The sequence below is a fragment of the Eubalaena glacialis genome, chromosome 6, assembly GCF_028564815.1.
Source record: "Eubalaena glacialis isolate mEubGla1 chromosome 6, mEubGla1.1.hap2.+ XY, whole genome shotgun sequence".
NCBI classification, from domain to species: domain Eukaryota; kingdom Metazoa; phylum Chordata; class Mammalia; order Artiodactyla; family Balaenidae; genus Eubalaena; species Eubalaena glacialis.
In genome coordinates this window covers 82,991,858-83,016,830 of record NC_083721.1, presented here as the reverse complement: position 1 = coordinate 83,016,830, position 24,973 = coordinate 82,991,858, and the positions used below count along the sequence as shown (strand labels likewise).

Genomic DNA, 24,973 nt, shown 5'->3' with positions numbered 1-24,973 from the left:
TCTTGTTGCGGAGCACGGGCTCTAGGCGTGCGGGCTTCGGTAGTTGTCGCACGCGGGCTCAGTAGTTGTGGCTTGTGGGCCCTAGAGCGCAGGCTCAGTAGTTGTAGCACATGGGCTTAGTTGCTCTGTGGCATGTGGGATCTTCCTGGACCAGGGCTTGAACTCGTGTCCCTTGCACTGGCAGGTGGAATCTTAACCACTGTGCCACCAGGGAGGTCCCACCTATAACGTTTTGATATTGTCTCAGAGGTCTTGTAAGCTGACTTCATTTCCTTTTATTCTTTTCTCTATTTTCTGTTCAGCATCAGTGATTTCCACTACTCTGCCTTCCAGCTTACTGTTCCATTTCTCTGTATCATTTAATCTACTGTTGATTCCTTCTAGTGTATTTTTCATTTCAGTCATTTCAGTTATTGTAGTCTCCATCTCTGATTGGTGGTTCTTTATATTTTCTAAGTCTTTGTTTAAAACTTCTAATTTTTTTTTTTCAGCCATGCCACATAGCTTGCAGGATCTTAGTTCCCTGACCAGGGATTGAACCAGGGCCTAACTACTGGACCGCCAGGGAATTCCCAGCAATTTCTAACTTCTCACTCTGTTCATCTATTCGTCTCCTGAGTTCTTTGATCATCTTTATTATTGTAAAAACTTAACTCTTTATCTGATAGATTGTACCCCCACTTCATTCAGTTCTTGGGGTTTTATCCTGTTCTTTTATAACATGTTCCTCTGTCACCTAACTTTTCTGAATTTGTTTTTATTTCTATGTGTCTGGTAGGTTGGTTACGTTTCCTGACCTTGGAGAAGTGGCCTTTTGTAGAAGACATCCTATGCATCCCAGAAGTGTACTCTCCTCTGGTCACCAGTGCTATATGCTCTAGATGTGCTCCTAACCTATGTGGGCTGTGTGGGTCCTTTTATTATAGAGAGCTGGTTATTGTGGGCTGTCTGGTAGGACTGGCTGACCCCTGGTCTGGTTGGTTGCCAGGGTCTGCCTTGTGTGGAGGCTGCCAGCCACTGTTTGGCAGGGCCAGGTCATGTGGCTGGCTGCAGAAGCCTGGAGGGCCCTGGGGCTAGTGGTGGCTCACTCTTGGGCAGAACTGGGTTCTGGGGTGGGTGGTTGCAGAGCCAGCATTCCTGGATATAGTGTTGGCCTGCTGGTGGGTGTGGCCAGTTCCTGAAATGGCTCAGTGTAGGTTCCAGGGTGTCTCAGAGCTGGTGCTGGCCCACGGGTATGTGGGGCTGGATCCCAGGGTGGCTGGTTGAATAGTGCATGGTATCTCAGAGGTGGTATTGGCCTGCTGATGCGTGGGGCCAGAGCCCAGGGGCTCCCAGAGCTATTGCCAGCTCACTGGTGGGTGGGGCTGGATCCAAAGGCCTCTGGCTGAGGTGCCCAAGGTGTCCCAAAGGAGATGTTGGCCTGCTGATGGAAAGGGCTGGAGCTTGGGGCTCCTGAGGGTGGTGCTGTCCTACTGGTGTACTGTCTGAGTCCTGACAAGGCAGGCTGTGGGGCATGGTGGTTCTGTTCCTGCTGTCTACCCACTGGTGGGTGGGGTCAGTGCCCAGGAGGTCCTGGGGTGTTGGCCCACTGGTGGGCAGAGCTGGCTCCCAGGGTCTCTGGCTGCAGGGTCTTGGAAGTCCTGAGTCCAATGCCTGTGTACTAAGTGTCTGGGTCCAGGTCCTGGGTCCTCTGATGGACAGAGCTGTGTTCAGGGATGGCTCTGGGCTATGGGGGTCTTAAGGCAGCCTGGCTGCTCATGGGTGGGACTGTGTCCCCAGATGGCTAGTTACTTGGCCTGAGAGGACCCAGTACTTGGGCCTACAGGCTGGTGGGAGGGGGTAGGGCTGGTTCCCAAGGCTAACAAGCTAGAGGGAGGATTCCAAAATGGCAGTTGCCAGCACCAGTGTCCCCATGGTAGAAGGAACTCTCAAAAATGGCTGCTGTCAGTGTCTTTGTCCCCAGGGTGAGCTCTACTTTCTCCCTGTCTCTCCAGGAGACTTTCCAAGTTCAGCAGGTAGGTCTGACCCAGGCTCCTTTCAAATTACTGCTTCTGCACGGGGTCCCGGAGGATGTGAGATTTTGTGTGCACCCTTTAAGAGTAGCGTCTCTCTGGATCTCCCAAAAGTAAGCCCCACTAGCCTTCAAAGCCAAATGTTCTGGGGGCTCATCTTCGTAGTGCACCCCTGTGTTGGGGAGCCTGATGTGGGGCTCAGACCACTTGCTCCCTGGGGAGAACCTCTGCAATTGTAATTATCTTCCCTTTTGTGGGTTACTCCCCCAGGGGTGTGGGTCTTGACAATATTGCAACTCCACCCTTCCTAACCATCTTGTTGTGGTTCCTTATATCTTTAGTTGTAGATCTTTTCTGCTAGTCTTCTGGGTTTTCTCATTGATAATTGCTCTGTAAATGGTTGTAATTTTGCTGTGTCCATGAGAGGAGGTGAGCTCACGGTCTTCCTACTCCTCCTTGGCCCAGCCCTATGATTTTTTTTTTTTAATATATAAATTTGTTTTTGGCTGCGTTGGGTCTTCATTGCTGTGTGGGCTTTCTCTAGTTGCAGTGAGCCGGGGGCTACTCTTCGTTGTGATGTGCAGGCTTCTCATTGCGGTGGCTTCTCTTGTTGTGGAGCATGGGCTCTACGTGTGTGGGATTCAGTAGTTGTGGCTCACGGGCTCAGCAGTTGTGGCTCGCAGGCTCTAGAGTGCAGGCTCAGTAGTTGTGGCGCATGGGCTTAGTTACTCTGCGGCATGTGGGATCTTCCCGGACCAGGGCTCGAACCCGTGTCCCCTGCATTGGCAGGCGGATTCTTAACCACTGTGCCACCAGGAAGTCCTCTTTCTTGATGTTTAATGAGAAATTGTAAGAAGGAACGTTGAAGGCTGCTAACCAGAAGCCATTTTTGACTTGGAAGTCCCTTCTTATACATCAGTTAGAATCAAAGACTTTGTTGTGTTCAAACTTTTATTTTACAGATGAGGAGACAGGCCTCCAAGAGGCTGTGATGTGCACAAGGTTATTTAGCTAGTGTACAGGCAACCAGGGAGAAAATGTCTGGGCCTGGGCTTTCTTATTCTCCTGATGAGAAAGTGAGACTGGTAGAGATCTGGTAGAGGGAAAGAGGCACCCATCCCTGCCTTCAGGCCTGCCTTAGGGCAAAGCTGAGCTACGCCCTGGTTAAGTTCCCTTCACAGCCCCTTGCTCTGTTTGCTGAGCAAGGCCTCCCATGCTGACCGCCAGTTACTGGGGCTTTCGAAGGTGCAGGATGCAGGAGGTGGGGCTGTATTCCTTCAAAATGATTTTTCAGAGCTGGGGGAAAGCAAGTCCCAGCGATGAGGGATGACTGGAGGAACTGAGTAAAGGGAGAACTAGACAACTGTCTTCAAACATTAGGGGAGTTGTCCTAAGTAACATGTAGCAGATTCAGTGTGTGGTGGTTGTGGGGTGAGCAGATTTCAGATCACTGGAAGGAAGACCTACGAGGCTGGACTGTGCGACGACAGAACTGTCTGCCTTAGGAGCCGCGTTTCCCCTCGCCGGGGGGTGGCCAGACTTTGGAGAGAGTATAGAGGACATTATTCCATATTAGGAAAGTGGACCAAATGACCTCGAAAATCCTTTCCCAATACTGCTGTTCTGTGAATTTAGAGTTGAGAAAAGGTTTTGCCAGGTTCAGTAAGGGTGACTGGAAGCAGTTTTGTAGCTATCGGGAATCAGGGACATTCAGGAGTCACAGAAGTCAGGGGAATCTTTCGTATTAGGAATTGTTGCAATTACAGATAAACTGATCTGTTTGAGTTTGGTTTTTCATTCAGAGTTTGCCCTGATCACTAGAGGTTACTGGAGGCAAACGGGAATATTCTTCACTGTTTATTGTCAGCCACATCTGAGATTAGGTTAGATCTTAAAATGGGAACAAACCAAGTACCTTGGATCCCTGCTTTTACAAGAGAACACAGGAGGATCGAGGTCAAGTTAGAATATAGTTGTTCCATGAGGTTTCTCCTCATGTTGGCTGTTTCTGTGAGAGCAAGAGCTATTAAGAGCACTCATGGCTTCTAGAGAGACAGACAGTGACTTATGTGGCTGATGTGAGCTAGAATAGAAAATTAACATGCATATGGGGTAAGTCTCAAATTTTAATTCACCAGCACCTTAAGGGGAATGTAGAGAGGAAATAAAAGGCGGCAACAATTGACAGTAAACATCAGGGGATTTGCTAGCAGTGGTATTAGACATTAGCAGTAGCAGGTCAAAGGTATCTCCATTAGGCTTTAAGACAGTGAAAGATTTGGATGCATGTACAATTTAGGCTGGTCTCTGAACTTCTACAGTTGCGGGCTTCTCTCATCATCGTTCACATGGGGATGCCTCTGTTGCCCATGTCCTTCCCCAGGGATGCAGGAGTAAGACTAGGCCAAATGCTTTCATACTCCATAAGTCCTTATCCCATCTCTGTCTACTCAGTCACCGAGTCATTCACATCCTAGCTGATGCCAGGTTATCAATTTTCCCCTGCTTCCCTTAGAAGTCATTTCCTCTTTTCTCCAAATTTCTATTCTATCGATCCTTTTTCTCATGTTTTTAAGTTCTCCCTCTACGCTGGAATCCTCTCCCAATTTGCAAACAACCTCTTTCCATAGCTCCATGTTGGAGAAAACGAGATTGTCTTGAGGCAAAGTTGGAGCGAAACTAACCAGGATAGAAGGGGTGTCCAGGCCTACTCACCACATCTCCTGACATACTTAAAATTTGGCTTCTGGGGAGGGGTGAAGGAAGTACCTCTTCCCTTAAATTGTCAAGCATATTAGCCTCTTCCTTCCCCCCACATAAAAATAAGCTCTTTCCCTGGCCAGGCTTAAAGGTTCCTAAGATAGGGGATGACCTTACCTAGTTACTGTGCAGTCAGTATCCAGCCCTCTAGTTCTGTGGTTCTCAAACCTCAGCGTACATCGGAATCACCCCGAGGGCTCACTGACGGAGACTGCTCAAGCCCACCCTCCACCCTTAGAATTTCTGTCCCAAGGTGGACCCTGAGAACCTTCATTTCTAACACGTTCCCAGGTGATACTGGTGCTGCTGGTCTGAGCACAGTCTGAGCACCACTGACCTAGTTTAGCTTCTCCCAAAGACCTGCCTGGAGAAGCCAGCCTCCTCAGTGTAGCTTCCCAGTCCTGACGGTATATGCCACCCATTTCCCTGAAGTCCCCTCAGAGGTGGAATTCAGCTGACACTTTGGGATGGGCGATACTTAGTAAAATAAGAGACCAAGACACCAGGATCTTGTTAGCTGGATATATTTCTTTTTGTTTGTTTGTTTGTTTTTGTTTTTGTCACAGAACACTGTTTGCAGTAGAGGAAACTGGCATTGCAGTCTGGTGGTAAAATGGCTTGTTCACATAAACCAGTACATGTTCATCCTTTAGCGCAAAAAGCCCTAATGGCGCGTACCCTATTGAAATTCAGGACATCTCCAATATTCTCTCTCTCTGTTTTTCTTTGTCACTTTTTTTTTTAAATAAACATTTTCAAGGTTTGTCCAAAAGAAGGCCATATAGGTTCTTGGCTAGCGGAAGACAATTCAGAACAGTTGTTGCACACTTGGACTGTTACCTTCTCCAGGCTGGCAGTTGATATCTTATTTTTTTCCAACTCATTTTTATTAAAAAAATAAAAAAATGCTCCAACTATCAGTTTTACAAAATCTCTAAGGGAAACACAAGAGCAAGGTGCTGAGGTAAAAAACACCTGAGGTAGCTTTTTTTTGTGTGTTTTTCTCGTTAAAAAAATCTGTAAATTTAACGCCCTGGGCCAACGACCTCGTGTAAATTGCTGTTTTCCTCCATATTTTTTTTTAAAAGAAAGAAATCATTTTGCTGAATATTGATGGCTTATACACCAAAATGTAAAAAGACAAAATACATTCTTTCTTTGTGGAATTTTTCTTTGTTTGGTTTGATGGGTTACTGTTTTTCCTCTTCCAAAATGCTAGGACAAGTACCATTGACTCTTGTTCTTTTGAGTAACCAAGTGTAAGTTGAGGCTGGTTTGTGTGTTTCGCTTTTGTTCCTTTGTGTGATGTGATACTCAGAGCACTGCTTTGCCTGGGGGGTGCGTAGATATGGGAATTGAGACAGAGGGATGAGGGAATTAACAAGAATGGGGATGGAGAGGATGGGGAGGGAGAGGGGTAGGGGAGAGATAAACAGAGAGAGACAGAGAATTATATAGCAGTATGCAAAAACCAGTTTAAAACCTGTGAAGCAAAGAGAAATGGGTGTGTGAGCTAGACAGGGATGAAGAGAGACAGAGTTTCCTCTTCAGAGAGACGGTATCCCTTCTGTTGACATACACAGGTGATCCAGAACTGCTGTGAGTGTCCTTTCGACGAGATTTCCCTCCGGGTGAATTTTGTGTGGGTGGCCTTGAAGCTCCTTACTAAACCGTTAGACCTCCCAAAGCACGACTTTATTCTTTAAAGTCTAGAAAAGCCTGCTTTCTCTTTAAAAAGAAAAAAGAATAACTGATTAAAAATTGGAGTTAGTTGAGTTATTTGATATATTATTTCTAAAATATATTAACGCCGCAGGCACCCTGTGTAACCCACAGGCCACATATCTTAACATCTTTCCCTTCTAATATGTACATACATGTACAGAGACAATTTTCCGCAAAAAGAAAAGGGTGTGAATTTTGCTTTGATTTGAACGCGTTCACCTATGTTAGTTCAACTAGAAGGGATAGCGTGGTGGGGTTAGGAGAGACCCGAGTGGATGGTGAAGTGGATGGCTGGGAAGCCTGCAGAGGCCCTGGGGGAGCTGGGAGGCCGGGCCCCGGCACGGCTGCCCTCCCGCCTCCTCCCTGGCCCCCCGGATTCTCAGGGCCTCTGCAGAGCCCCTGGCGCCTCCGCAGACTTCTCATTCCTCAGGATGGTCTTTGGTTTGCTCCCGATCTGGCTGGCTGTGTTTGGTCTCATTCTGTCAGGTGTTGGAAGGGCTACATTCATCCGTTGTTTGCTGGTGCCTGTGGGAGCCTCACTTGCTGCGCTGTGAGGCAACTCCCTGAGGATATTTCTGCTCCTGCTGCTTCACCTGTTGTACAATTTCCCTGATCTTGCGCTGTGCAGTCTGCAGCAAGGGAGAGGAGGGGGACAGGGGAGAAAAGGAACCCAGTTCTGAGGACAAGCAGTGTGGTGTGGGGAAGCGGGGCTGGGACTTGGGGGAAGGAGGCGGTAAACTCAGAAAAGTGTCATCTATCTACTGAGGCCCTGACTCCAGGCCTTTTCTGCCTGTAAGTAAAGTGGCAGAGGTCCCCACCCCCACCCCGCTGAGGCTGCTGGGTGGAGGGTAAGAGGGTGGGACCCCAGGAAGCAGAACCAGGGCATTAGTGACTAGGGAACCTGCAGAGGTCAGACGGCATCCTCCCTCCCAGCTAACACACGCTCCAACGTCCAACGCTTCGCCTCCTCCCCGCCTTCCTAGAGTTACTGCAAAGACAGTGGTGTATGGCAAGGGAAGATGGACAGTCAATGGGATGGGGAGAAAGTGAGAAACTGGCCCAGACACTCTACCCTGAACAAGTGGAGAAAACACATGAACACAAACCTGTCCCCTCACCCACCCTGCTGCTCCCACTGCAGGGAGAACCCTGCAGACTGAACTCCTACAGGAGCCCAGCCACTGAGACCCACGCCGGGGACACTGGAAGAGCTGGGATGGGAGAGCCCCAGGGGTGGTGTGGTTGGGCTCTGACTCTACGAGTCTCAAAGGGTGCTGGTGGGGTGCAGGGCGCAGCAGCGTGGCAGGTCCTGGCAAAGGCACGGCACTGAGCGCGCAGGCTGACGCTCAGACAAACCTGCAGTGTTGGCTTAGACTGCCTCTGCTCCTTTGGGACAGGGACTGGACTGCTCTATCCCCAAACCCAACCCCCTCCCCCAACAACAACAACAAAGCATCAAAAAGAACCAGGTCACGTGATTCTGAGTCACTAGCCCTTCTGACTGGAGGAGAAGCAGCTGTGTGGAGCCCTGAGTCCTAATGGGGGTTGTCACAGTGAGGTAGAGGAGAGGAAAGAGAAACAAGGGTCTCCTGACATGAGCGTTTAACCCATAATAGTGGAATTGCGGCACCTAGGCTGGTCCTCAGGGCCCAAGGGTGGCCCTTGCCTGGTAATGTGGCTCCCAGCAGGGGAAGGCCGTGACTGAGGCCTGAGCAGGAGGACGAGGGAACAGGAGAGCCCGCAGTTCAGCATTTCAGAGGCTTGAACTGTGCTGGCTTGACTCCAAAGCTCTATACCCTTCCTCAGGCTCCTCTAGCAGGCCTGGGAGAGAGAGCAGTGGTGAGCCAAGAACAGTCGCCCCTGCCCTGTTCCATCTGTGCATGGGGGTCAGGGTCGGGGGGTGTGCACGGCCTGGGGCCACTGGACAGGTCACCAAGAACTTAGAGACTTGCAAAGAGATTAGCAGGAGAGACTGGACCCTCACAGCACAGGTACCTGGCTGGCAAAGAAATGCCCGATAATTCGGACAATCACTTCCTCATTTTCATCTGGCGTTTGGTCACGAGGCACAATGACTTCTGCACTGGTTAAGTTCTGCAGTTCATTCACCTGTGAAGGGAGAAACCAAAAAAATTCCTGTGACTTGCTTCACTGCAGTGGTCAGGAACCGGAACCCAGCATATCTGCAAGGTATGTCTGTATACTCTGGGCGGGACTCTGCTCCTTATCATTTTCCTGCTGCTATGTGTGTGGGTTTACAGGGGCAGGAGGCAGGCTCCCTGTCTTCATTTCCCAGCACATAGCCTAGATGCAGTGTTCCTGGACCCAGGACCCTGCTGTTTCGGTGTCTGGCTCAGCACTGGGGATTTGGGGCCCTCAGCTCTGGATGATGCTAATTACATTTTTGTCCTTGAAGAGTCAGTGGGGGTCTGAGGGAAGTTAGGCCAGGAGACGAAGCCAGCTCAGAGCACACTTACGGTTTTGCCACCCTTGCCGATCACACGGCCGGCTGTAGAGGAGGGCACTCGGATGTGGGCTTCCAGCTTTACCTCCTCTTTGGGGTTAAAGAAGTTTTCTTCTTTCAGTTTCCCAAAGATCCGCCCCTGAGCCTGAGAGAGCAAGACATGTCAACCTGCTTTAGCAGCACTGCTACAGGAACCAGTGAGTCCAGGCAATGGTACAGCCCCAGCCCCATGCTCCCCGGGGTCTGCTCAGCTCACTCAGACCCAGTGGGTGCATGCCTGCCACACCCAAGGAGTGCACCTTGCAGACATGCACAGACACTCCCGTGTCTTCAGGTTTGCACATGGATCGCACAGGAAGCTTTCTGTGTATACGGTCAGGGTGGAACTACATGTCTTATTTCTGTATCCTGAGCACCTATAAATGTTTGGTTGAATGAATTTGTTCAGGGAGTTCTTAACTTCCTCCCACCACGATATGTTCAGGCCTCTGGTTATTAAAGGATGGAGGCAAGGGTGGTGGTGATGGGATTTGCTCTTTGATGTCTAACTCCAGAGCCAGTGTAGCCAAAACCTTTTTGTTCTTTTTAAAAGAACCTTTTTTTTAAAAAAAATTATTTATTTATTTATTGGCTGCACCACATCGCATGTGGGATCTTAGTTCCCCAACCAGGGATCAAACCCGTGCCCCCTGCAGTGGAAGCGCAGTCTTAACAACTGGACCGCCAGGGAAGTCCCTAAAAGAACTTTAAAAAAAACTGAGATATAACTTACATAACCTAAAATTCAGCATTTTAACGTGTACACTCCAGTGGTTTTTAGTATATTCACTAGGTTGTGCAACCACCACTGCTATCCAGAACATTTCCATCCCATTCCCCCAAATAAAAACCCATACCTATTAGCAGATAGTCCCAATTCCTCCCTTCCCCTAGTCCCTGGCAACCACTAAACTACCCTTCTGTCTCTGGATTTGCCTTTTCTGGATGTTTCACATAAATAGAATATATAATATGTGATCTACTGTGTCTGCCTTCTTTCACTTGGTGTAATGTTTTCTAGGTTCATCCATGATATAGCATGCATCAGAATTTCACTCTTTCCATGGCTGAATGATATCCTATTATGTGGATATACCACATTTTGTTATCCATTCATGAGTTGAAGGATTATTGTTCTTGAACATTTACATGTGTTAATTTTTTTTCAGACACATTTCAAATATTTTTAATACGAATTATACTTTTACAAATAAATGTTTCTGACTTTCAGAAAACTCAAGTTATAATTTTCCTAGGGGTGAAAAGGCAATAACAAAACCATGCAGGGGAAGGGGTACAAGATGGTGGAATAGAAGGACTTGAGCTCACCACCTCTCACGAAAACACCAAAATCACAACTAACTGCTGAACAACCATTGACAAAAAAAACCCTGGAACCTATCAAAAAAGATATTCTACATCCAAAGACAAAGAAGAAGCCACAACGAGATGGCAGGAGGGGTGCTTTCACGATATAATCAAATCCCACACCCACCAGATGGGTGACCCACAAACTGGAAACTGATTATATCGTAGAGGTTCTCCCATAGGAGTGAGAGTTCTGAACCCCATGCTAGGCTCCTCAGCCTGGTGGTCTGGCATCTGGAGGAGGAGCCTCCAGAGCATGTGGCTTTGAAGGCCAGTGGGGCTTGAGTGCAAGAGCTCCGCAAGACTAGAGGAAACAGAGACTCCATTCTTGGAGGGCGCACGCAAGGTTTCATGTGAACTGCGACCCAGGGCAAAGCAGTGACTCCACAGGAGCCTGGGCCAGACCTACCTGTGGGTCTTGGAGGGTCTCCTGGGGAGGCAGGGGTTGGCTGTGGCCCACTGCAGTGGCAAGGACACTGGTAGCGGAGGCCCCAGGGAATACTTCTCAGCATGAGTATGCCTCCTCCCTGAGGTCGCCATATTGGTACTGAGACCTGGCCCCACCCAACAGCCTGCAGGCTCCAGCGCTTGGACGCCTCGGGCCAAACAACCAACAAGGTGGGAATACAGCCCCACCCATTGACAGCTGCCTAAAGTCATCCTGAGCCCACAGCCACCTCTAGACACACCCCTTGACACGGCCCTGCCCACCAGAGGAACAAGACCCAGCTCCACCCTCCCATGGGCAGGCACAAGTCCGTCCCACCAGGAAGCCTGCACAAGCCCCTGGACCAACCTCAGCCAGGGGTTGAGGCAGACACCAGAAGCAAGAACTACAATCTGGCAGCCTGCAGAACGGAGACCACAAACACAGAAAGTCAGACAAAATGAGACAGCAGAGAAATATGTTCCAGACGAAGGAACAAGATAAAACCCCAGAAGAACAACTAAGTGAAATAGAGATAGGCAATCTCCCTGAAAAAAGAATTCAGAATAATGATAGTAAAGATAATCCAAGATCTTGGAAAAAGAATGGAGGCACAGACCAAGAAGATACAAGAAATATTTAACAAAGAGCTAGAAGATTTAAAGAACAAACAGATGAACAATACAATAACTGAAATGAAAAATAAACTAGAAGGAATCAAAGGCAGAAGAGATGAGGCAGAAGAATAAATAAGTGAGCTGGGAGACAGACTGGTGGAAATCACTGCCACAGAACAGAATAAAGAAAAAAGAATGAAAAGAAATAAGGACAATTTAAGAGACCTCTGGGGCAACATTAAATGCACCAAGATTTGCATTACAGGGTTTCCAGAAGGAGAAGAGAGAAATGGCCCTAGAAAATATTTGAAAAGATAATAGCCAAAAACTTCCCTAACATGGGAAAGGAAACACTCAAGTCCAGGAAGCACAGAGAATCCCATACAGGATAAACCCAAGGAGGAACATGCTGAGACACATATTAATCAAACTGACAAAAATTAAAGACAAAGGGAAAATATTAAAAGCAACAAGAGAAAAGCAACAAATAACATACAAGGGAATCCCCATAAGGTTATCAGCTGATTTTTCAGCAGAAACTCTGCAGGCCAGAAGGGAGTGGCACCATATATTTAAAGTGATAAAAGGGGAAAAAACTACAACCAAGAATACTCTACCCACCAAGGCTCTTATTCAGATTCAGTGGAGAAATCAAAAGCTTTACAGACAAGCACAAGCTAAGAGAATTCAGCACCACCAAACCAGCTTTACAACAAATGCTAAAGAAACTTCTCTAGGTGGAAAAGAAAAGCCCACAACTAGAAACAGGAAAATTACGAATGAGAAAGCTCACTGGTAAAGGCAAACATACAGTAAAGGTAGGAAATCATCCACACACAAATATGATATCAAAACCAGCAATCATGAGGAGAGTACAAATGCAGGATACTGGAAATGCATTTGAAATGAAGAGACCAGCAACTTTAAACAATCATATACATACACACACACACACACACACATATAGACTGCTATATCAAAACCTTGTGGTAACCACAAACCAAAAATCTACAACAGGAACACACACACAAAAAAGAAAGAGCAATCCAAACACAACACTAAAGATAGTCATCAAATCATAAGAGAAGAAAAAAAAGAGGAAGGGAAGAAAAAAGATCTACAAAAACAAATACAAAACAATTAACAAAATGGCAATAAGAACATACATATTGATAATTACCTTAAATGTAAATGGATTAAATGCTCCAACCAAAAGAGATATATATATATATACACACACACACACAATGGAATATTACTCATCCATATAAAAGAATGAAATAATACCACTGCAGCAACATGGATGGACCTAGAGATTATCATACTAACTGAAGTCAATCAGACAGAGAAAGATGAATATCATATGATATCACTTATATGTGGAATCTAAAACAATGATACAAATGAACTTATTTACAAAACAGAAACAGACACAGACTTCGAAAACAAACTTACGGTTACCAAAGGGGAAACGGGGGGGGGGGGGAGGGATAAATTAGGAATTTGGCATTAACATATACACATTACTATATATAAAATAGTCAACAAGGACCTACTGTATAGCACAAGGAACTGTACTCAATATTGTGTACTAACCTATATGGGAAAAGGATCTGAAAAAGAATGGATATATGTATATGTATAACTGAATCACTTTGCTGTACACCTAAAACTGACACAACATTGTAAGTGAACTATACTCCAATATAAAAAATTAAAACAATGCACACACACCCCCCCCCCCCACCAAACACTTCCAACAAACTGTGCTATTTCCCCTCACACCCATGTTTATGCCCCATCTTCAAAACCACGACCAAGGGGATCAGAGATGCCACCTGAATGGGGCATTGACAGAGAGTCCTTTTCCACGGGAAAGAAGGGAAGGAGGGCTCCACACAGAGGGAGCAGCCTGGAGGTGGGGAAGACAGGGTGGGTGGGGACTATAGAAGGAAGGGAAATGGAGGTGGGGCCTCCAAAGAAGAGCCTGAACCTGGCTCTGGGGCAGCTGCGCCTGCTAAAGGCCCTCAGCCTTCCCTAACAGGCTGCCCTGTATCCAGGGCTGCAGGGCTGAAGGGGTTCTTGGCACTGACCTTGAACTGGGCTTCAGGTGGGCCGGTGATGATGACCATCCTTTCACTGACATCTGGGCCTTCTGCTGGGGCAATCTGCAGTTCACAAAGCAAGAGGGAAATGCTACTGCTTGGCTCTGTTCCCCGAGCTCCTCCTTCTTGTCCAAGAGGATGGCACACCCACTAGCAAGAGATTATAAGACTCACGCCTTTGTACCTGGTGCTTTGTCTGACCCTGCTGCTTCCACTCTGGGTCTTAGGAGATTATGACCGTAGTGCCCAGTATCACATTTGGGTCTCTGGCCACCCAGGAATAGTTGGAAACAAGTTAGTACTTACTGCCTGTCCTGGCCCCCACCAGCAGTGTGACCAGCCTCCTTTCACCAAGGAGCTCCACTAGCCCACCCAGGGCCCAGAGGCGAGGAAGGGCTGGTCCACAGAGGAGTTAAGTTGGAGTCAGCCTGCAGAGAGGGCTGTTAGTGACAGGTGTGACGAGGACCAGCTCCTCTGTAGCACACGAATCAACTGATGGCACCAGAGCAAGAATGAGGACACCTCGGTTCCACTGCGTGCTCTACAAACCCCTCCTCCCCCCACAGATGAAACGTGGCAGTTGAACCTGGCAAGCTCAAAACCTCCTAGCTCTCACTCTGTGACTCTGACGTCTTTTGTAACAGAACTCAAGGTGGAACAACCGAACATTTTTTTGTTAGATCCTCTTTACATATTTTTTCCCCGCATACCCTGCCTTATTTCAAAAACCTTTAAGGGGACTTCCCTGGTGGCACAGTGGTTAAGAATCCGCCTGCCAATGCAGGGGACACAGGTTCGATCCCTGGTCCGGGAAGATCCCACATGCCGCAGAGCAACTAAGCCCGTGCGCCACAACTACTGAAGCCCGTGCACCTAGAGCCCGTGCTCAGCAACAAGAGAAGCCACCACAATGAGAAGCCTGCGCACCGCAACGAAGAGCAGCCCCCGCTCGCCGCAACTAGAGAAAGCCTGCGCGCAGCAACGAAGACCCAACACAGCCAAAAATAAATTAAATAAAGAAATAATTAAAAAAAAAAAAAACCTTTAAGGTAGCTTTAAAAATAAATACAATGTAGCATAATTAAAGTTAAATTTATTTATTTTTTTTTGGGGGGGGGGCCACACCACGTGGCTTGTGGGATCTTAGTTCCCTAATCAGGGAACTTGTGCCCCCTGCAATGGAAGCGTGGAGTCCTAACCACTGGACCACCAGGGAATTCCCATAAAGTTACTTTTAAATGAGCTAAAAGTACACCAGGCACTTAGGGATAAGCCAGGAGTGAGGTTAGTACACAAATGCACCTCATAAAGTTCTACACACCACCCAGAGACCCCATCCCCGAGACTGAGCTGTTCAGCGTGAACATGAGTCACCACTGACGGGGCATGTCTGAAGTTATCACCTCTGAACCACTGTGTCTCAGCCTTGGCTCCCGCAAGAAGACCTCCACCTCCACAGGGTTTTAGTTTTCTCTCAGTACATGTCCTAAGCCAGGCTGCACCTGCAGGCCTCAGGGTCCTGTGTCGCTGTCCCAGCTTTACCGTGAAGACAGACCCAAGGCCTGTGCTGACCTTGCCCACTCTGAAAGGAGAGACTCTTCTATGAGACCTTCCAAGAAGATCTGGCCCTGACTACTTAGTGGCATGAGGATGAACATTGAGACACAGGTCACCGACCACTGAGCTTCTTGGGGGTCTTCCCTTTGTTGCGGGCAGACCACCTGCCAGCCTTCACCTGCAGGGCAGCAGCCTCAGCCAAAAAACAGATGTGTCCAGGGGACTGAGACCCTCCAGCAGGCTGCATACAGACTGGCCCTTAAGATCACTGGCGGGAACCCTCATCTCTACTTCTACATCCATAGGTGGCATTAAATCTGCTCCTTATTTCCAAGAGTAAATGAGAGTGACAGGAGCACGGATATGGTGGTTCCCAGCTCTTATCCACCCAAATCAAGAAGGGCTGAAAGGCTAATTCATAATTCACGTTGACCCAATCAGCTCTCACAGTTGCCTTGCTCCGATCCTGAAAGAAAGCCCCCCATCTCTCCACTACCTGGTATTCACAGCCCAGCCCAGAACTCTGAGAGCCGCACGTGTGCTCCTGCAGTTCTGGAATGGCACTCCCCAGGCAAACTCCCTGAGAGGACCTGGAATGAGGACTCCACTTTATGACTGAAGCAAATGGGATGCAGAAAGATGAGGTGACCACCAAGATCACAGGTGAGCAGGGCTGAAACAAGGATCAGGAATTTTGTGTGGCATTCTGAAGCCTGTCGGCCAGATGATGTGCAGGAAAGGCAGGCGACGGGGGCTTAGCTCTCGCCTGTAACTGAAGCATCTCTTGCATGCACTGCCCTATCCCAACTCAGCCCACCCCCTTCCAGCACTCTGCTCCCATGTGTTAGTGTAAAGCTCTCCCCCTGCCCCAGCAGCATCAAATGTGCCTCTAGTTGTGGCCCCTGAAGACTGGCAGAGCAGGATTGGGGTGTGGTTCTCTGGAATTAGTGAGATCATCATCTTTAGAGACAGATGCTGTCAGAGACCTGTCAAGATGAAGGAAATCTAGCAAAAACCAGATTGATTTTAAAAAGTAGGAAATGTCTCTTGCAAATGTTTGGCTTCCCTGGCTTCCTCTCTTCTTTACTGCTCTGGAGAGAGCCAGAGCCCATTCTGTCCCCTGCTGTCTTTGCCCATCACAGAAGTCACGCCACCACTCAACTCTGCTGGGACATAGAGGGACTACGGGGATGCTGTGGGGGAAGCCCAAGGGGTTGATCCTTCTCTACTTTCCCAAAGTCTTGCTGGAATGACTCTGGTATAGCACTCAGGTTGCTCAGGTTGAAAAAACATTGGACCAAAAATAGGACAGCCTGGTCCAACCTCGGCTCTCACATTCTTTAGCTTTGTGGCCATTGACATGTCAATTAAACACTGGGCCCTAGTTCCTTATGGGCAATGGTAAGTGGAGAGTTATTGCTGCGATTAGTCCTGGGAAGTGCCCTGTAGCCTACAAGTCGGCAGAACTGCTATCTAAGAGCCAGTCCTGCCACCTGTGTGCCTTGGCCATCTCCCGTTCCCTCTCTGTCTCCCTTTTCTCAGGGGAAAAAGAGAGGATTTGATGAGACGATCCCTCAAGTCCCTTTTAGTTGAAATTGTCTCATTCTGTCCCTTGCGTTGCATCGCACCTCAGGACCGGACACCGAGAATGGCCCTCAGGGTGCAGCCAGCCCAGTGGTCGTCCATACCTTACCTGTCCCACACAGAGGGCGGGCCCAGCACAGCCCGTCAGTACCTGGGCTGGGGTCTCACCTGCAACAAGCCCGCTGGGTGCAAAGGCCCCGGGTGCTCCACCACCGTCTGCCCCCACCTCGGGCTCTCCAATCTGCGCGCTTTGCGGGTGAGATAAACGAGCACCGAGAGGGGAAATGATTTACCTACATAAAATTCTTCCATGGTCTCACTGCAATCCTTGTTCTGCACTACTCAGAATGTTTTGTTTTTGTTTTTTCTCCAGCACACTTGCTGTGGGAGAAATTCCAGCTCTTCTTAGGGAGAAAGTGTAAGCATTCTTTCTCTCCAAGTCATGAGACTTCTTGTTCGGAATTCCGGGTTGTCCCATGGCAGCAAATTATTTTACGTAACAACGGAAACTCTTGTTTCTGACAGCGTTTCACGAGGCTTGGGACGTGCTCAGCATTCTGCCCGTGAGTCAGCGCTGATAGCTGGGCTTGGAGCAGGACCAGGGTCGAATAATCCTCCCCTTTCAGCTTCTCTGCCGACTCTTCCCATTATGCTCCAGGAGACAGGCGGTGGGAATGTAACTGCAGCTGTGTCTGCACTCGGCCAGTGCATGAATCAGGGGCCCTCCTTCCTGACCTCTCTCCTCAACCCCAGACTCTCCTCAACCCTGAGGCCGCGGCTCAGGTTATATCACCGGCTTTTGTTTATCTGCGGTTTCATCACTGCCTTTCAAAGAGTTTTCCATTCAAACTATTTGTTAAAGTTCAAAGGTTTCTGAAATGGAGACTAACTAAAGCATCAAAGCATTGACAACTGCTGAGTATAAATTATTGCTTTCCTTAGGCTCACCCCCTTCACTTGGGAGAATCCTCAGCCTTTGTTTTCTCTTGAGGACAATGGTAGCCCAAAGAGGACCAGGTTGGCTTATGTATTACTAGTATTTTTTCCTAATTCATTTGTTAGTTGAACAAAAAAGGAGTGAGAGAGGTAAAGATGAATGTACATGGGAATAGTCCTGAAGGCAGGCTTTCCAGGTCCTGTAGGATTTTATGGATGGTGTAAGAACTGCCCGGGACGGACAGAAGGAACAAGGGACATGGGGTGGAGATGGGGGTGGAAGAGGGTGGTATAGGGACAGCTGTCAAGAGCGGCTTTACCTTGATGGAGGCCCCGGCGAATCTGGCCAGCTGTTTAATGTGCGCCCCTTTCTTCCCGATGATGGCACCCACAGCCTGGGTTGGGATGAAGAGATTCACAATCTCCTGCTCTGGATACTGGAAGGACAGGACAAGACAAGACAGATGACATCATTCCTACTGGGGCTGCTCCTTCAGGCACTCAACAGTAACGGAGCAATGGCCGGATGCCGCATGGGATTCTTCTGGGGCCTGGGGCGCTGCAGCGGGGAAGCTGGAGGGATGAACTTGAACAGGGTCCACACTAACTACACAACCACTAGAGTGCAAACTCCTCCTGAGCAGCTCTGAATTTGCTAGACACAGCAAGCTGTCTGTCCACGGGCCTTCTGTCAAGTTCAAATGTGATGTGTATTTCTCCTGTGTCTTCATCCAAGGAATCAGTAGCTATTAAGCACACCTGGCCTGAGGCACTTTGTTAGCAGGAACGGAGAGCTGCCCTCCCACCTAGCGGGCAGGAGCGGCATTATCACTGGAGGGGAACTGGGTTCAAAACGAGACTGTAATTAAACCTGCCCTGAACAGGCCGCGAGGGGACGGCCCAGAGAGACACAGGCAAGCCCACCAGGAGCCCTTGCTGTTCTTGTCTGTAGGGGTCTGTGGGAATGACATGGCCCACTTGCTAGACTTTGTTAAAGAACTTTGGAGACTCTGTTCTTTAGCCCAACACCACCTCCTAATTTGACCTGCTGATTGCTCCTCTGCACCAGTTTCCAGCCACCTGTGGGATCTGTGAGCACCAGCAGGATGCTGAAGGGCCTCTTAGTGCACTTGAGTGCCGGGTGGCCTGGTGTGCTGATGCCCTGCAATGTGTCACTCCCAGGACAGCCTGGAACCAGGGGACCCGGCACGCACACCGTGAGCATGCAGTGGTCAGTCTGCTAAGGACTGAGTGGCACCGGCCACAGGAGAGGGACAAGTGGCAGATGGGGCTGAACTGTGGGCACTTACTGAGTGATGATGCGGGAACGGGCCAAACTGGTGAGGGGGGTACAAGCTGGAGAAGTATCCGGAGTGGGTCTGCAGCAGGAGAGAAACGGTCAGTCAGCAGGGCCCATAGGGCCGCTCACCAAACTCAGGGAGGCAAGATTCCCACACACAACAAAGGCTCCCGGCACCACCACCGGGCCGCGCTGTCCTAAAGGCACACCTGTGCCTCTGCAGCTCAGATCTCTGCCCCCTTCTCTCACGGAGCACTGGCTGGGCTGGATATTCATCATTTCCAAGCTGAGTCATGGTCTAGGCTTCCCAGGAACCCACCAGAGGAGGGAACATGCACAAGCACTTTTTAACCTGCCCTCAGGCAGAGAGGAAGCGCCAGTGGTTTCTATTTTCTGAGGAATTATGAACCACAGATTAAAGGAACAGAGAGAGCCAGGACAAATCCAAGAGTTATTCTAAACAAGCAAAGTGTTCCTGGGAAGTCAGATCAGTGAGCGCCCAGAGAATCTCAGAAGGAATGGAGAGACTGAGAATAGAGAAATTGAAAACGAAACTGAGGGGAGAAAATGAATGAATACATACATATTGTGGAGGGGGAGGGGGAAGCAGGGGACAGGAAGGCAGATTTGGTAGAAGAAAACAGAGCTATTAGGAAAGTAGTGTTAATTTTTAAAGTAGCTGCTTTTTATTGAATACCTACTGTGTCCTAAGTATTGTGGTAGATACTTTATCCATAAACTTTTTTTTAAAAAAAATATTTTATTTTTGGCTGTGCCACGCAGCGTGTGGGATCCTTAGTTCTCCGACCAGGGATCAAACCCATGCCCCTTATAGTGAAAGTGTGGAGTCCTAACCACTGGACCACCAGGGAATTCCCCATAAACTCTCTTAATCCTCACAACAGTCCTGCAAGACAGGAATACATCTGCATTCATATATTTTACGGGCAGGACATTAAGTAGAGTCAGCAATGTCTAGTTCACTGTGCTTTACACATAAGGCCAAGTAAATGCTGACATGCCTATTACAGGAAGGGAGGTGGACAGCTCTGGGCACCATGGAACCAATCCCTGAGGGGCCGTCCAGCAGTGGTCAGACACTGACCAGCTGGAGGCTTGGAGTTAGGGGACCTAGCTTTCATTTGAGGGTCCCTGAGCACATCTCCTGGTATCCTCTGTCTCCTGAATAACCAGTTGGATTCTGAGTTCCAGAGCACAACTTTGCCTTCGGACTCATTAGGGACAAAAATGAAACGAATCCTCTTTTTGAGTTTGGATAGTGGACTTCAGGGGAAAAGAGATGTGAACACAGTGGGGAACTTCCTCCAAGGGTGCTCTGAGTGTCCACAGCACCTGCAGGGGACAGAGCTTTGCCAAAGGAAGGGAACGATCCTGTAATGCAAGCCTCTGCTCTCACGACTTGGAAAGAGGCTGCAGTGACACCTCAGGGCCACAAGAGGGGGCTATGAGATCAGTGTTCTTCTGGCCGACGTCCACTTTTGAAAGGAAGCTGAGTGAAGACGTTTGGCTTACTTGGGCCTGCCTCTTTCTTGAAGAGCATCAGCTCCAGACCCTTCTCAGTGCAGGTCCCTTTCCTGGGCCACGGTGGGTCAGGGAGAATTCCTGCCACTTTTCTGCTCAGACAAAGCTCTACCTTGGGGAAAGGATGCTTCTGCCCTCCTCTCACCTGGAGAGCTTTTCCTTCAGCTCTCAGCAGAAATAATTCTTTTGAATTGTGATTTGGCCTCAAAATAGACAAACCACAAGTGTAGCTCCATTCTGGGTTCAAATACTCCCAATATAAACACTGTATCAAATTCAGATCTACCACTTGGGTGAGGGGAGGGGATGAACTATAAAAGGATAAAAAGAAATAATTCCCCAGTCCTCTTTTTATTCATGAGTTACAGCTGGAAAACCGTTGTGGAGAAAGAACCCCAAACTCCGCAATCAGGAACGTGTTTCTAGCTGAGGCTCTGTCATTAGCCTTTGTGTATATAAGTTGGTTTTTGGAGTCAGAAGACCCAGAAGACTTGAGTCTGAATCACTAGTTCTATACAACTTGGAATAATTTATTCAGCTTTTCTGAACCTCATCCACAAATGGATTAAAATAATATCCAGAGCTTACAATACTGTTGTGGGAGTTCATTCAATTGTTTACTCATTCATCCAAAAGATATTTGAGCAAAGCACTGTTCCAGGTGCTGGGGACACAGCTATTGAGACAGAAAAGGTCACTGCCACCACAGAACTTAGGTTCTACTGGAGAGGCAGACAAGCATGTGAAAGAAACGAACAGCAGGATATGAGGAAGGGTAGCTGCCGAGATGAGGAGTGGGATGGCAACTTCAGCTGGAGGGGTCTGGGAAGCCTCTTGGAGGAGGTGACCTCTGAGTTGGGACCCACGGAGGAGACGGAGCCCCATGCAAGGCACTAGGGAAGAGACATTCTAAGCAGGGTTCTGAGAGGTGCAGAGCTAGGAAAGGGGTTGGTCTGTTTGGAAAACAGAAAAGAGGCCAGTATGGTGAAAGCAACTGAGAGAACAGCCTGATGGGATGGGGAGGCAGGTAGTGTGAGATCACGCAGGGAGGGCCCTGTGGGCCTCGATTTGGATGCGGATTTGACCCAAAGTACAATGGATGCCCCTGAAGGACGTTACGTGGCATTCAATGAGGTCACAGGAATGGAGAATCCATCATCAGGCAATGTATGGCTTGAACTACTGAGTGTTAAATGAGTACTTATTTATCACTTATCAGAGCACACTTTCCATTCTCCCTACCCCCATGCTTACATGGAGTCCACAACCACAACTGGAAGAGGAGCTTAGTCATAATGATCAAAAAGTAACCTGTTGATGACTTAAATAAATGTTCTCTTTAATGGGAAAGCAGGGTGTACCCATCTGACAAACGGGCCCCAGAGTGGGGTGGGCGGTATGGAACCACAACCCTAAAATGGCAATTGGGCTTTTACTGTCTCAGTTTGAGGGTCCCCAGCTATTTTATGAGGGAGAAGCTACTTTACTTTTGAGAGTTTCAAAAGAATTATGATTTGGAGTATGGGGGGGGGGGGAGAAGAGGTTATGGTAAAGGTGCCCCTGCCAGGTGTGCTCCCCCAAAAAGAGAGGCAGCAAGGGTGCAGGGGGTCACTATTATCCACTGGTTCATTTCAGATTCTGTTTGAGGGCAACTAGTGTCTGCTTTTCCTCTGTGCTTGACTACCTGGGGGTAGTAGAGGTGTATATATCAAACATACTCATGAACATTTAGAATGGAATTACATTTTAAGTTGGGCCTGCTTTTCCTGGAAGAACTGCAGGGTCCTCAGTTCCTAGCTGTTGTGTATGACCATCTGATATATCATTTAGGTGATATTCTGAATCATGAAGAAATCAGGGAGCAGGAAGAGAGAGGGGTGTTGAAGGGGTAGTAAAGAGGGCAAGGGTCAGGCATACAAATTATGTTCAAAAATATAAATAGCTTTAGTGTGATGACAGAGTGGTGTTATAAAGATGGCAGGTGCTCTCCCTGGGAACCAGGGATATGTATATGGGAGGAAGGGAGTGGACTTGGTCAGAGTCATGGGCAGAGCTATTCAAAATTCAGAAGGTGCACCAATCTATCCCAGCTTGTCCAGTGCCTCCTTCCAGCCCCTGCCTATCACCCCTGTGAGCTCTCAGAGGACCACCTCAGAAGCTGAGGGGGACCAGAAATTGGTAAGCTAGCAAGAGGTGGAGCCAAGATTTGAGCAGAGATCTCTGTGTCTGACTCTGCGTCCCAAGATCTTAACCCAACACTGCCCTCCCCTGGAACATTCCAAATTTTTTAGTTCAGGGGGGGCCCATGGTGCAGTTATGATAAGGCTCCCCTAAGGATTCTAATATGCCCTCTGCTGAGTTTAAGTACATGAATGGACAATTAAAACTCATTGGACATATACAGAGAATCAGCAGCATGAAAGAGGGGAGCAAAGCTGAGCAAGGCAAGAAAATGACCTCAGTGAATTAATTCAGGAAAGACGGAGAGCTTTTTTAAAAAGTCTGCTTTGATTTCTCAGTTGAGATTCAAGAGGGCAGTGCTTTAATATGTGAGTAGACTGCTACGAGGGAAGCCAATCAGAGAACTAGATCGATCTTAGAAATTAAAAACATGACTTGTGGAGTAAAAACTCAATAGAAGTCATACAAATAGCAGCATGGACACTCTTGAAAAGCCAATCAGTGCACAAGAAGATTAACTCACGCAAAACAAAAGGAAGGACTCAGACGTGATGAGTAGAGTGGGAAGATCTACTCTCCCTCCATAAAGTGGAAACTCCAGGAGGAAATGGAGTGGAGGGAAGAGAAGCAATGCTAAAATTAATTACAGACGCAGAAGGTTTTCCTGAACCAATGAAAAACTTGAATGTTCAGATTAAAGCGCTCAGAGTCAGATTTCTGATTTCCAAGGGTGTCAGTAAAATACTACAAAAGGCAAAAAACTTACAGACAAAAGAAAAAAAAAAGTTACCTACTAAAGAAAGAGAATCAGACTGGTAGCAACAATGTTTTCAGAGTTCTAAAGGAACTAAGACCCTAGAATTTTTAGATACCTAGTTGAACTTTCATTCACATGTGAAGTGGTGCGGGGGGGGGAGGCATTTTCAGGTATAGAAAAGCTTAGAAATTATACTACTTACATAATTATTCCTGTAAAAAAAGTTGTCTGAGGAACTACTCCAGAAAAACAAAGAAACGAAAACAAATAACGCAAAAAATAAGAGGATATGGAATACAAGAAACCATCTGTAGTGAGCAAAGAAACCAGTAAGAAAAGTTTAGTTAATTCTAAATAACTGTGAAATGTGAGATTGTGTATTGACTAAGAAAGAAAGTTTAATAATTTGTACTAAAATTCCAGGTTATTTATAGAGTAATATAATAAAAATACATTAAACAAAAATCTGTTAGAAATAAAGAATTTGAAAAATCATAATCATAGTGGGAGAACAGTAAACTGCTATCAAAATGTAGTAAGTCACAGAGATAAAAATAATTATGTAGAGGATACAAGCCACCAATTAAAAGCTTGATTTTACAGCCATAAACACAACTTTGAGTCCATCACAGAAGGCACATCTTTCCAAGTGCCCATGATTTCAAAAATTTGATCATGCATGAGCAAGACCACAAAAATCAGAGATGTTCCAATAACAGTCTTTGAGTACAAAATGTACAGGAAACAATTATACGATAACAAAAAAGAAACCCTTAACTACTTAAAAATTAAAAGAAAAATCCCTAGTAAATTTGATTAAGAAAAAGAAGAGAATGGAAATATACGATGTTAGGAATTAAAAGAGAGAGATATTCACAAGTTCGCAGCTTTAAAAGGCAACAGTTTGCTTTGCACAGCTTTGTGTCACTAAGTATGAAAAGAGAGATGAATACTTTCATAGGAAAATATAAATCAACAAAACCAAGTCAAAAACTTATAAGAAATTGAAAAGGTTATAAATGATCGATCTTTCTCCAAACAAAAGGTACTAGGCCCAGAATTTTTATGGATGGATTGTATCAAATCTTCAAGGAACAGAAAATTCCTACATATTAATTTTCCCAAGTATAGTATAAGTTGACCATCTTTCCAATTCAACCTTTGAGGAAAAAAAAGATTGTTGAAACTGTCAAAGATGCTATAAAACTATAGTGTAGACAAAAAGATGAATGGAACAGAATAGAGCCCAGGAATATGACTCAGCGGGAATTAAGTGAACAACAAAGCTGCCATTTCAAATTGAGTGATGAAATGGTGCATTTCTCAATAAGTGACTTTCGGAAAACTGGCTATCTATTTGGAAAAAAAATAACGTTAGATCCCTATCTCAAAGTACAAGTTAAGATAAATTCCCTGTGAATTATAAACTATGATCCCCCAAAAGCAACAACTAAAAATTACTGTAAGAAAACTTGGGAGAATATTTTATAGTCTTAGACGACAGAAGGCTTTTTCTTAGCATAACATCAAAGGCCAGAAGTCCATAAAGGAAAACATCACTGATTTAACTATCTTAATTCTTAAAATTTCTGCATAAAT

General features: G+C 47.1%; 1 protein-coding gene across 4 annotated transcripts in view; it reads right to left on the bottom strand.

Moving 5' to 3' along the window:
- Positions 1-5,282: 5,282 nt before the first annotated feature.
- The window catches only part of IGF2BP2 (insulin like growth factor 2 mRNA binding protein 2), a 165,359-nt gene continuing 145,668 nt past the window's right edge, over positions 5,283-24,973 (bottom strand). For all 4 annotated transcript variants that reach the window (XM_061194383.1, XM_061194384.1, XM_061194385.1 and 1 more), the window contains 6 exons: positions 18,905-18,973; positions 17,915-18,031; positions 13,506-13,580; positions 8,975-9,106; positions 8,493-8,606; positions 5,283-7,126 (listed from right to left, as the gene is read on the bottom strand). In XM_061194383.1, coding sequence (XP_061050366.1) covers positions 7,034-7,126; positions 8,493-8,606; positions 8,975-9,106; positions 13,506-13,580; positions 17,915-18,031; positions 18,905-18,973 — 600 coding nt within the window. In that variant the 3' untranslated portion in view covers positions 5,283-7,033. The remainder of the gene's footprint in view (positions 7,127-8,492; positions 8,607-8,974; positions 9,107-13,505; positions 13,581-17,914; positions 18,032-18,904; positions 18,974-24,973) is intronic.